General features: G+C 33.7%; 1 protein-coding gene across 1 annotated transcript in view; it reads right to left on the bottom strand.

Moving 5' to 3' along the window:
* The window catches only part of LOC137632855 (uncharacterized), a 20,948-nt gene that overhangs the window by 7,276 nt on the left and 1,172 nt on the right, over window positions 1-12,500 (bottom strand). The window contains exon 2 of the mRNA XM_068364951.1: window positions 12,074-12,201. Coding sequence (XP_068221052.1) covers window positions 12,074-12,201 — 128 coding nt within the window. The remainder of the gene's footprint in view (window positions 1-12,073; window positions 12,202-12,500) is intronic.

Here is a 12,500-nt window from a genome sequence, read left to right as displayed (position 1 = left end):
ACGTAAAAAATCAACACACTATGCTTGACTGTGTAAAGTTGGGAAGTTATAAAAGCAACGCACATCAATAAGAGCAATAAAGATCAAAGAAAAACGATCTGAGTTAATTGCTTATTAGACTAACACGTTCATTAACCCGTCAAGTGAGATAAGTAAGAAAGATTAAGTTTTCGCCTATTTATGTTTATGGAGATTCGGGATATTTAAATTTATCATCAGTTCATTTCACTAATGCATTTTTAGAACATGGTTGATATATCTTTTAATTTTTTTTATATGGTTTTTATGTTACGAGAGCAAACTAAAATCGAGGATATTCTAATAATATGTAAGAAAGAGAAGAATAAGCTTGGGATGGAGAGCATTTGGTGAACTAAATGGGATTATGATACGTAAAATGCCACTTTCTCTTAAAAGAAAAGTATTAAATGGGATGGTCCAACCAGTGTAAACTTATGCATCAGAAACTTGAAGCCTTACTGAAGCCTTAGAACATAAGCTAGTTACAACTCAAAGAGCTATGGAAAGAATAATGATGGGAATAACACTAATAGACAGAGAAAAAGCAACATGGAAACGAGATAAAACTAAAGTAGAGAACACTCTAACAATATAAAAGAAAAATAAATGGACATGGGCAGGACATATAATAAGATTGACACACAATAGATTGACATTAAGAATACCAGAATGAGTCCCTAGTGATTGGCAAAGAAGCAGGGAAAGGAAGATAAGACGACCGATTGACGAACTATGAAAGTTTGCGGGTGTGAACTGGTGCAGTAAGATCATAAACAGACGCGAAAGGAAGGACATGTCTGAGGCCTTTGTTCTGCTGTGGACTATTAACGGCTGATGATAATGATGATGATGTTAAGTAGTCAAGTTCATGAATGTTCTTAGTGAGTTTTCTGTTAGAGAAGAAGGATCTTGTGATTTATTAGATGCAATTTAGTAGCTTTTATGAAACAAAGATTTTAACATATATTTAAACAAAGCTATTACAGTCTTAATAAGAATTACATAAGACAGAATAGATATGATCCTATGGATTCGTATCTTTCACTGTAACCAGTTGCCACTCGCATAAGGCAACTGCTCTAGAAAAAAATTTAATCTAATTTTGGAAAGGACATTTGTCACCTTGGCTCAATGATATCTTAACACAGTATTGAAATATATTGAAACCTTAAGGACATGTAGTACGATAATTATTATTCTTTTCTCTTTCGGTGATCAAAAATTCAACTTTGTTGATTTTCATTAGCTTTACACACGTGTTTGATCTATTCACCTAAAGTGCTTTTACATCAAAATTATTATATTCGTGAACAATATCTCATTTCTTTCTCAAAAACTTATTTTCCTCTGCATCTTTAAACATGATCTAGTTTTCATAATCTTCCTTCTGCTGAAAAAGCAACACCAAATCCCCTCCTGTAATATCAGATTAAATAGTTTCCCAATATTCCCCATCAAACATTTCCTCGATAAACAAATTTTTCATCACTTTCTCTCTCTCTTCTTATGTTTTAGTCTTCAAGTGGTAATTGTCAAAGTATTTTATCCCAATATCCAGATTATCCTTTTTCATAACATGCCTTATCCCTCTCTGATCTTGTCTCTCATAATTACAGATTATCACATCTCCATTGTTCAAAATAGCAGAGATTGTCATTAATGCAATCAGAGAGCAATTTCATCCACTCTTTTATCACTTCCTTGTGTCTTATAAAAAAAATATTCCATAAAGATCGATTAAGATCTGAGTGGATAGTTTTCTTGATGTCATCCTTTGTATCCCCTGCTTCCTCCGTTAATTCAAAGACATTTTGGCTCCTTCCCTTGGGAAAGCGAAAATGCCATTACAAGATTTTTTTAGCCAAAACTTGTCCATTGGAAATTCTTCGATTTTAATTTTAATCTCGATTTTAAAAACTATCGAACTTATTTCTTCCATTTTTAAGTGTGTTCTGTGGTCTTCTTTATTTAGGTTATTAACAGTCTTTAAAAACCTTTTACTACTTTTTTAAAGAAATACTAATTATATATACTCAATTTTTTTAATGAGGCGCATTTGCACTGATTTGCAGAAGTGCCCTTTTACCTCGAAAAAGTTTCCTGCTATCTGATTGATTAGAATTATCTTGGCCAACCAATCAACGATCAGGAAACTTTTCCGAGCTAAAAGGGCACCACTACGAGTCGGAGCAATTCGGCCTCGCTAAAAAGAATTGACTATAGTAACTATCTAATTCATAATGAAAAAATCCCCTGGCTACTGAATAATTGAATATAGGTTTGAATATTGAGTAATTTTCAGCAAAATATCCAGAATCATACTGCTTTTACCTTGATGTTCACCATATACTATATGAGTAAACTATTGAAACCTGAGGCAATAAATTTGGCTTGTATAGTCTTTGCTATGTAATTCTGAAGTATAAACATTTAGAAACACTGCTGACATTTACATTATTTCATAATCCCAAATCAGAGTATGTAAAGGATCATGCTGCAGGTAATTACTTGTTACGGGAAAACTTACTGAATAGAAAATTTATGTCGAAAGGATGTCATTATAAATAAATATAACTTTGAGGATACACAGACATAATTATAGATAGATAAATAGATGGATTAATAGATAGATAAATATGCATATCTATATATGAATGTGTATCTTAACTTCAAATATATATATATATATATATATATATATATATATATATATATATATATATATATATATATATATATATATATATATATACAGTATAGGCAGACATATGCTCTTTGTCACGTATGGTATATAAACTATATATATATATATATATATATATATATATATATATATATATATATATATATATATATATATATTGGGTGTTTTGTCAAATTTAGTCTCCCATTAGGGATTAATTTAAGCTAAACAAACGTTTAGCATAATATCCTTCTTGGCTTAATGAGTGAACTTTGGTGGTGTGTCCCGGAGTTGAATTGCCTACTTCTGGCGATAATTTGGGAGGGCATACGCTTGTATTAACGTCTTTTAAAAGCTTATTACTAAAATATATTCATGAGCAGAACAGAAATTAAGTGCAGTTTTTCTTCCTCGAATTATAAATTATTTGAGCCTCCGGTGTTCCTTGGAGCTTACAACGCCTATTCTGAAAGTTTGTGAATTAATGAGAATTTTAGGAAACACGGGAAATAAATTGGGATGCATAATTATGTTACTATGTGAGGTATACTGTCTTTCGTAATTATTATAAGAACCGTGATAAAGATAGTTGGGGGGGGGGGGTTTCCTGCGAGAATTAGTTGTTTTTATAATATGTATTTTTATTGTTCATTACTCCTCTTGTAGTTAATTTTATTTCCTTATATCCTTTCCTCACTGGGCTATTTCCCCTGTTGGAGCCCTTTGGCCTTTATAGCACCCTGTTTTTCCAACTAGGGCTGTAGCTTAGCAAGTAATAATAATAATAATAATAATAATAATAATAATAATAATAATAGTAGTAGTAGTAGTAGTAGTAGTAGTACTAGTAGTAGTAGTAGTAGTAGTAGTAGTAGTAATAATAATAATAATAGAAATAATAATAATAATATAGTTCAGCTACACGCTGCTACTGTGATATAAGTTTCCTTTACATATTTTGCATAGTTTTCTTTAGTAGTGAGTCCCTTATATTATTATATGTCCTTCTAAATATTCTTTTCTTTTTGTGCTTGAATGCTGTTATATATAAATTGATTATAGGTAATAAATTTAAGAGGTACAGAATAAGGTACTTAATGTATTTCAGTGTCAATATGAAATATAAATAGGCAAATAAGAAATTAACTATAAAATTTACAATTATTATTTTTCTTTTCATTTTAATAGGATTTTCTCTTTTAATACCAGATAATCTTAATTTTTTTCCACCCTCGTTAGTATTCTCCTCACTGAAAGTAGAAATTCACTATAAAAGTTTAAATTTCTATTTTATTTTGACATGATTTCTTTTCTGAATAACAGATAATCTTATAGTCTTTTGGTACCACATTAATATTCTCCTTAATGAAAGTTGTGTAGGATCATTGATTGGCTGCTGAATAATTTGACGTCATTAGATTAGTAGTCGTCGATGTATGATAAATTTACTAGAAAAAACTTTTATGGGCAAGAAAGAATTTGAATATGAAGTAAGGGTTTATGTTTAAGTTATTTTGCAACCAGCTTCCTTTAATTTTTTCTGTTTATATTAACAATTAGATAACTGATAGTAAGAAAAATCATATAGGAAACTTTGGAAAAGATGGTAGCGAGGTGTAAGACGAAAAATCCCAAATTCTCATTTGACCCGTCTAACATGTGGAAAGTTATGCAAGTCAGGATTCGTCTGGTGAGCCATAGTAATACAGGCAGAAAAATCATAGTATCTCATTCATCTTTTACTGACGCCTTTTAAAGGCTATTAAGATTAGATTTAATGATCCACTTATGCATAATTAGAAATATATTTTCACTCCATAAGAATTCATACTTCGTAATTTTTGCACCTAGCTCCCTCGGGTTGTTGCAAGATTTTATGACCGATGTTACCTCATAAAGAGAATAGCCACCACCATAATCCTCTTCCCTCTTATTCCTTTATCCAGGTTTTTCACACTCGGTGAAATAGTTATAGAAAATTAGTTTGCAGTGGCCTATTGGAAACGCTCCTGGAGTTCAAGTGTTGCTCAAACTCGATAATTTCTTGTAGTGTCTTCAACCTCACCATTCCTATGAGCTAAGGAACAAAGGACTCAGAAGGTCTACCCGTCAAGTCATTAGCAGCCAATGTCTGTCCCTCCCTGGTCATAGCGTGGTGGAGAGGGTGCTTGGACGCTGATTATATGCATATATGGTCAGTCTCTTGGGCATTGTCCTACTAGCTAGGCTACTGTTACTGTCCCTTTCCTCTGCTGTTCGTGAGCAGGTTTAAAAAGAAAAAAAAAATAACGTTTGAGAACAGACTACATCAAAACCAATCCCTTTTCGGATTTGCCCATTCTTTTTATTTTCGCTGAAAACTCAGCGGGAAAACCGATAGAAGAAGAAAAACTCTTGGAACTAATCCAATACGAAACCAGGTTATAGCATCAGTAACCTAATTCTCGAAGTTGTATTATCGGATATCCAAAATTCAGTTTGAGTCTCGAACACTTATCCGATAGAAACGGTTTTCCAAAATTCCTCGCCGTTCTGGAATTAGTGACTGGAATGCCGGGGGGAATTAATATTCGCTTGTGAAGAACACTTTTTACATTGGAAAAAAAGATCTTAAATTTTGGATATTTTGGTTTTTTGATAACGGTTATCAAAAATTGAATCTATTAAGTTTATTTTTTTCCAATTATTTCTTAATTTGAATTGTATTTCAAATTCTGTTTGTTCTGAAAATTGGCTTCCTTGCATTTTAATCGAAAGCCAACATTCCATCTAATAATTCAGCCTCATTGACAAAATTGGGAAGTCATTTTTATATTTTCTTATCGTTTCTATCGTTCTATTTTCCTTCTCTATTTTCATGTTTTCTTTTTTGGTTCTTATTTGAGCCAAATATCTTATTTTCCCCGTTCTCTTAACATTCCTATCGAAGCATGTAGTTGAAATAACTCAGAATATTCAATTGATTCTTAGAATAGATTAAGTTCATCTACACAATGAGAAAGCTAAATCTCTCTCTCTCTCTCTCTCTCTCTCTCTCTCTCTCTCTCTCTCTCTCTCTCTCTCTCTTTTACGTATGTACACACACTCACAAACATATATCAATTCCAAAAGAAATGATCGGATCGCTTTAAAACTTCAAAGTAGAACCACTCATATGGCAGCACTAATTTATATGGCAACACTCGAAAGCATCTTTGAAAATAGGCCTTACACCACATGTTCCTGAAGTCTATATATATATATATATATATATATATATATATATATATATATATATATATATATATATATATATATATATATATATATATGCATATATATATATATATATATATATATATATATATATATATATATGTATATATATATATATATATATATATATATATATATATATATATATATATATATGTGTGTGTGTGTGTGTGTGTGTGTGTGTGTATGTATGTATGTATAAGCCAATATATAAACCATAAAACAAAGCGCCGTGATGTAGTAAGACACTGAAAGATCCAAAGCCTTAGACCTGAGGCTCCTCCTTTCCTATCGATTCTCCTTCCTTCTTTTTTTCTGTTTTTATTTTTTTTCTCTCAGCTATTATTTCGAGGATACCAGAAGGAACCTTCAATAGCAGGACTTTTTCTTAGGTCTAAGCCATGGGAGAAAGTTCGAAGATGGAACTTTCTGCCTCGTGTGATTATCTTTAGTGCCGATTGCTTTTAAAACCCGGATTACTTTGATTATGACCCGGTTCCAATGACCGTAGTGCCTCTAGAAACTACTCGGCTACATCCCTATCAAAACAAACATTTCCTGTGGTATCCTATCCTTCTCCAATTACTCTTTATGGATATTGACGTACGGTAATAAAGGCCTCTTGTTTCCTTGTTATTGGAGCCTGCTGCTTCAGGGACGCCGTCATAATGATGTAGTTTCATTCCACTAAATGTTTTATGAAGGTCTTATGATGGGTGAGATCGATGGCTTCGGGTCGTATATCAGGTAGATTGAGCTTCGATAGGAAAATGCTATTTATAGAATTTTCCCCTGGTTTTAATCAGAAATTATAGCTGCTTTCCATTGTTCCATAGTCTTGAGTAGTGTCATAGCCTCTATGCTATGTTCTTCCACTGTCTTGGATTGGAGTTCTTTTGCTTGAAGGTACAGAGGATTCTGTTCTGATTCTGAATTCTCTTCATTTTTTTTATATGTGTGTGTGTGTGTGTGTGTGTGTATTTATTGTCATTGTATCTTTTAGCCAATCTGGTTACATAGAGAGAGAGAGAGAGAGAGAGAGAGAGAGAGAGAGAGAGAACAATTGTTAAAATTGAATAATTTTATTTCATCAAAATTATTAGCATACTAATACTGAGCAAGAGGCGCCTTCAACTTCCAAAGCCTTTGCCTATTCAGTGCATACACATTAATATGTATGAGGTATTATTGATACTCATTATCTCAAGTATCCCTCTTTATTAACAGTTCAAAAGTAGAGGGGAACTCATCAGAGAGCATACCTCCGCTACGGCAGCTTATTTCTCAATATAAGGATTAATTCGGTCGAACTTTTGCTCTACCTTCACTTTGGCCTTTGACTTATGACTTTCAAAATTGAATCACGTTCACGTCTCAACATAACACATAATCATTGAAAGTTTCACTACTCTATGAGTAAAATTGTGATCAGGAAGTTGTTCATAAACAGGCAAACAAATGAACAGACAAATATTTAGTAGGTTGGCCAGGGCACCAGCCGCCCGTTGAGATACTGTCTTTGTTTGGGGTCCTTGACTGACCAGACAGTACTATATAGGACCCTTCTCTCTGATTATGGTTCTTTCCCTTTGGCTACACAGACACCGAATAGTCTTGCATATTCTTTACAGATTCTCCTTTGTCCTCATACACCTGACAACACTTAGATTGCCAAACAATTCTTCTTCACTCCAGGGTTAACTACTGCACTCTTTTTGTTCAGTGGCTAATTTCCTCTTGGTAAGGGCAGAAGAGACTCTTCAGCTATGGTAAGCAGCTCTTTCAGGAGAAGGACATTCCAAAATCAAACCATTGTTCTCTAGTCTTAGGTAGTACCATAGCCTCTGTACTGTGGTCTTCCACTGTCATGGGTTAGAGTTCTCTTGTTTGAGGGTACTCTCGGGCACACTGTTCTATCTAGTTTCTTTTCCTCTTGTTTTGTTAAAGTTTTTATAGTTTATAATGGAAATGTTTATTTTAGTGTTGTTACTCTTCTTACAATATTTTATTTTTCCTTATTTCCTTTCCTCACTGGGCTATTTTCTCTGTTTGGGCCCATGGGCTTATAGCGTCCTTCTTTTCCAACTAGGGTTGTAGCTTAGCATTTAATAATAATAATAATAATAATCATAATAATAATAATAATAATAATAATAATAAACGGTCGAAAACATAACCTCCTCTCCAACTTCGTTGGCGGATGGATTCCTGAAAGTACAACTCTATACATTTTCATTCTTTCATCTTTTTAGAAAATCATAGGAAGGTAATAAGAAAATTCTTCCTAAATCACAAATCCCACTTAATTAACATTTGGAATATTTTTATAGACAAAAATTCTCATCCGCTTCCAGTTTTTCGTATATTTTCTTTTCAGATAAACAGAGAACAGTTTAGAGTTTCGAGTCAATATGCAGTTGTAACCTGTGAAATCCTTCGTAGAATGAAAGAATCCTTATTAATTTGAACTCCCCTTAGTGAAATTGGCAATCAAACTTTTATAAAAGATTAATTTACAGGTGACGTTTATAGAGAACGTATAATATTCACAGGGTGTTTGTGATTTGGTATAGTTACTTTATTTGGTGTTTTGTTTTTAGATTTTAGTGTTCCATGAAATTCGGCATATATAAATATTTATTTTAGGCAAAAACTCATAAACAGGGCGATAAAGAATCTAAAGATTTCCTATTCAGATAAGATAGGAAAAAGCTATTGCCAATGACGAGATTTTGTCAAGCTGATTGGTAACACAATGTGGCGCAAGGTTGTAAATAACCTCTCTCCATTTTAAGCGTTAAGGGCTGAAAAGTAAATTACCTTTAGATTAATAATGATGAAAAAAAAAATATTAATCCGATCTTATCAATATATTCTGGAACAGCATCTAACACATTAATCTCCAAGAGTTCTTGTTACAGCTTGAAAATGTCAGAAAATATCTGACTTCATATGGACAGAATACAGTTTCCCGATGACTGACGAACCCAGATTCAGATTAATGGCAATAAAACTTCTGGCAAACTCCACATCACGGCGAGAAAGTGTTTTTAACCAGATAAAATGGAATCATTCCAGGGTGACTTTTTCTTTTTTTTTTCCTTTTTTCCTGTTTAAGAAATAAAAACAAAACAATTGGTATCCTATTATGAAAATTTTATAATATGACAGCGACTGCAACTTCAGAGAATTAATCTTCTTATGCAATAGGATTATGTTACTGATATACATAAGAATTCATATTCACTTTGGAGACCAAAGTGCAACTGTCTGATACCGAGGAATCAAATCTATTGAAATAGTTGGACATGTACATTAAGTTGTTGGACAGAAACTTACGGTCTATTAAATTTCTTATTCCTGATCTGGATATTGATATTTGGCACCGACGTTCAATTAGTTCATTATGCATGTTGCATAAGATTTTTCATAACACTGACAATCATTTATATTCAGATCTCCCTGGACAATTCTATCCTGTTCGTAAGACTAGGCAGGGAGTTAATTCTAATAGCCAGGCCTTCTCCATCATGAGGTTCAATACTATCGGTATGTTTAAAACGGTACATTTAAGGTGTTCATTATTCTCTCTCTCTCTCTCTCTCTCTCTCTCTCTCTCTCTCTCTCTCTCTCTCTCTCTCTCTCTCTCTCTCTCTCTCTGTTTAAATTCCTCTTTGAAGTAGGCCGGCCGCTAAATTTAAGGCATTTTCTTCCATACTAAACCTTACGTAGTCTCTCTCTCTCTCTCTGTTTAAATTCATTTTAAAAGTAGGCCGGCAGCAGAATTTAAGGCATTTTGTTCCATACTAAGCCTTCCGTAACCTCTCTCTCTCTCTCTCTCTCTCTCTCTCTCTCTCTCTCTCTCTCTCTCTCTCTCTCTCCGTTCCCCTTTTTTTGTGTATTTTTTAGGTGGAGATGGGGAGTCACTTGAAAGAAAAATCGCAGGCTTTCCCATCCATTCGTTACGGAAACTAAACGGTTTTCTCTGAGCTGGGAAGTGAGCTCGCCTTCAGCACGGTATTAGTCCCATGTTCTCCTGATGAACAATATGTGTCGATTTTAACGCAGCCTCTTCTCGCTTTGTTCGGTTCCCTCTCTTTCTCTCTTAAAAACATATTCCTGTATGAAGGTAAAGGCATTATAAACTTCAAAACCCTTCTTGAAGTTCTTATAGTTTATATGTGAAGGATCTAATATAATGTTGTCACTGGTCTTGAAATATTTTATTTTGATTCTTTATTCTTCTCCTGCAGTTTATTTACTCGTTCCCTTTCTTCACTGCTGAATTTTTCAGTGTTTGTCCAACTAGGGTTATAGCCTAGCTTGTAATAATGATAATAATAATAATAATAATAATAATAATAATAATAATAATAATAATAATAATAATAATGAACTAAGGAACCTCCGTAACGAGGCTATAATATTGACAATCAAAAGCCACAGTAGTGTTACAATATATTATTGTAAAATGGTGGAAAATATACAAGGAGAGACTTTCGGATACCGCTCCGTATCCCTCTTCAGTCCTACTGACGGTTAAACAATTCAAATTCAAATTCAAAAAAGTTTATTGACATATAGATACATCAAATGGGATGTATTAGCATGCTAATGCATCCCCAACAAAACTTATTACAATGCTCTTTTATCTATTCCAGTAAAACCTAGGAAACTTGTTAACAATTTTTTTTGCGATATTATTATTTAACACAAAGCAAACTTGCTCAGTAACACTATTAATAGAAACTTTTCTAAATTCCCTAAGTTTATCACATTCTAACATATAATGATGCAGAGTATGCGAGTATGCTTCACCACACAATCTACAGGGTATACCATCACCATCAATATATTGCCAACAATAATTATACCCCAACCTCATTCTCATAACAAAAGTATCAACTTTAGAAAGGACCTTGCCGTATGTAACATTAGTATTTTCAGTAACAAGCAAATAATGCCTCATACTGACGCTGCCCTCATCCAAGATCTTTAAAGCCTTTTCTGTTCCCCAAACCTCTCGTTTTATTTTCATTCCTCGTTTTATTCTATTAAGGCTCATAGAGGTTAAACAACGGAGGGATCGTTACAACAGTAAAAAAAAAAATAATAATAACAACTGGTTCAAGGCGGATGGATCTAAGTGTTGGTCAGGTAATCCCTGTCCGGTTGTTTCTGTTGGCGAGACGGCTGGAACGGCGAAGTGGTCGTTCAGGTGATTCCAGCTGAGCAGACACTCCATCGGTGCCATGACTGGCTGTAATAAACTCAGTCATCTGTGATAAAAGAGGTGGGAGCAACATCAGGGGTCTCACAATCACCAGACATATGAGTCCTAAAATCGTGGACAAAGTGGTCAATTATTAAAGAATTCGTAAAACTATCTTGATCAGTGAAGGTTTTGTTCCCTTTAAAAGCACACCCCTTTCTAATAGCAGCTCCTTCCACTAAGCGACGAACACCAACATACCCACTCTTAAAAATGACAGAGGCACCATTCCAATTGATGTTGTGTCCTGGAGCGAATGAATGTGAAACAAGAGCATTATTCATTGCATGGAGTTCATAGGCCCTACGGTGTTCAGAAAGTCTTACATCCAAACCCCGCCCACTTTCTCCAAAGTATTTCTGAGGGCAATTGGCACAGGGAATTTGATAAACACCGGGTGTTTTCCTAATACCATTGTTATTATTGCACACTAACCGATTTCTGATAGTATTTTTAAAATTGAAAGCAATTTGAATTTCTTTTTGCTTACTATTTGCATGATAGCAGGTATTTTCCAGTTTCGGATTGTAAGCTATGGATAAATACTTCTTATTTTTGACCACATTAGGATTACATGCTACACTCATACCGTAATATATTTGTTTTGCTTTAGAGACAGCTCTTTCTATAATGTGAGTGGGATATTTCAGACCCTTAATAACATTGAAGATATGCTGAAGCTCAAGCTCTAAAAGTTTGATATCACAAATACGAAGGGCTCTAAGACAAAAGTTGACAATAATATTCGCTTTTACCCTCAATGAATGAAAGGAATAGAAATGAATGTACCCCACAGCATTAGTACTTTTACGAAACACTGAAAATTTAAACCTGTTACTTACGTTATCTCTAATAACCAAAACATCCAAAAATGCAAGCTTATTATCTTCCTCCAGTTCAACAGTGAATTTTATAGAGGGTACAATGCTATTGGCTCGGTCAACTAGTTGTTGTAGCCGTGCGTTGTCTCCTTTGAAAAGAATAAAAATATCATAAAAAAGTCTGACCCAGACCAGTGGCTTAAATTGTGGATCACAATGTTCTAAAATACTCTTCTCCACGAACGCCATGCACAGATTGGACAATATGGGCGATAATTTTGAACCCATAGACACACCAAACAGTTGCCTATAACAAATATTGTTAAAGTAAAAAAGATTAGTAGATACGCACAATCTAACTAATGCCAAAAAAGGTTCTAATGGAATGGGGATATGTAACTGTTCTTCTAAAATCTTTGCCCTAAGGTTATCTAAAACATATTCCAAA

This window comes from Palaemon carinicauda, chromosome 42, assembly GCF_036898095.1.
Source record: "Palaemon carinicauda isolate YSFRI2023 chromosome 42, ASM3689809v2, whole genome shotgun sequence".
NCBI classification, from domain to species: Eukaryota; Metazoa; Arthropoda; class Malacostraca; order Decapoda; family Palaemonidae; genus Palaemon; species Palaemon carinicauda.
The sequence above is the reverse complement of the archived record's forward strand: the minus strand, read 5'-3'. Positions and strand labels throughout refer to the sequence as shown.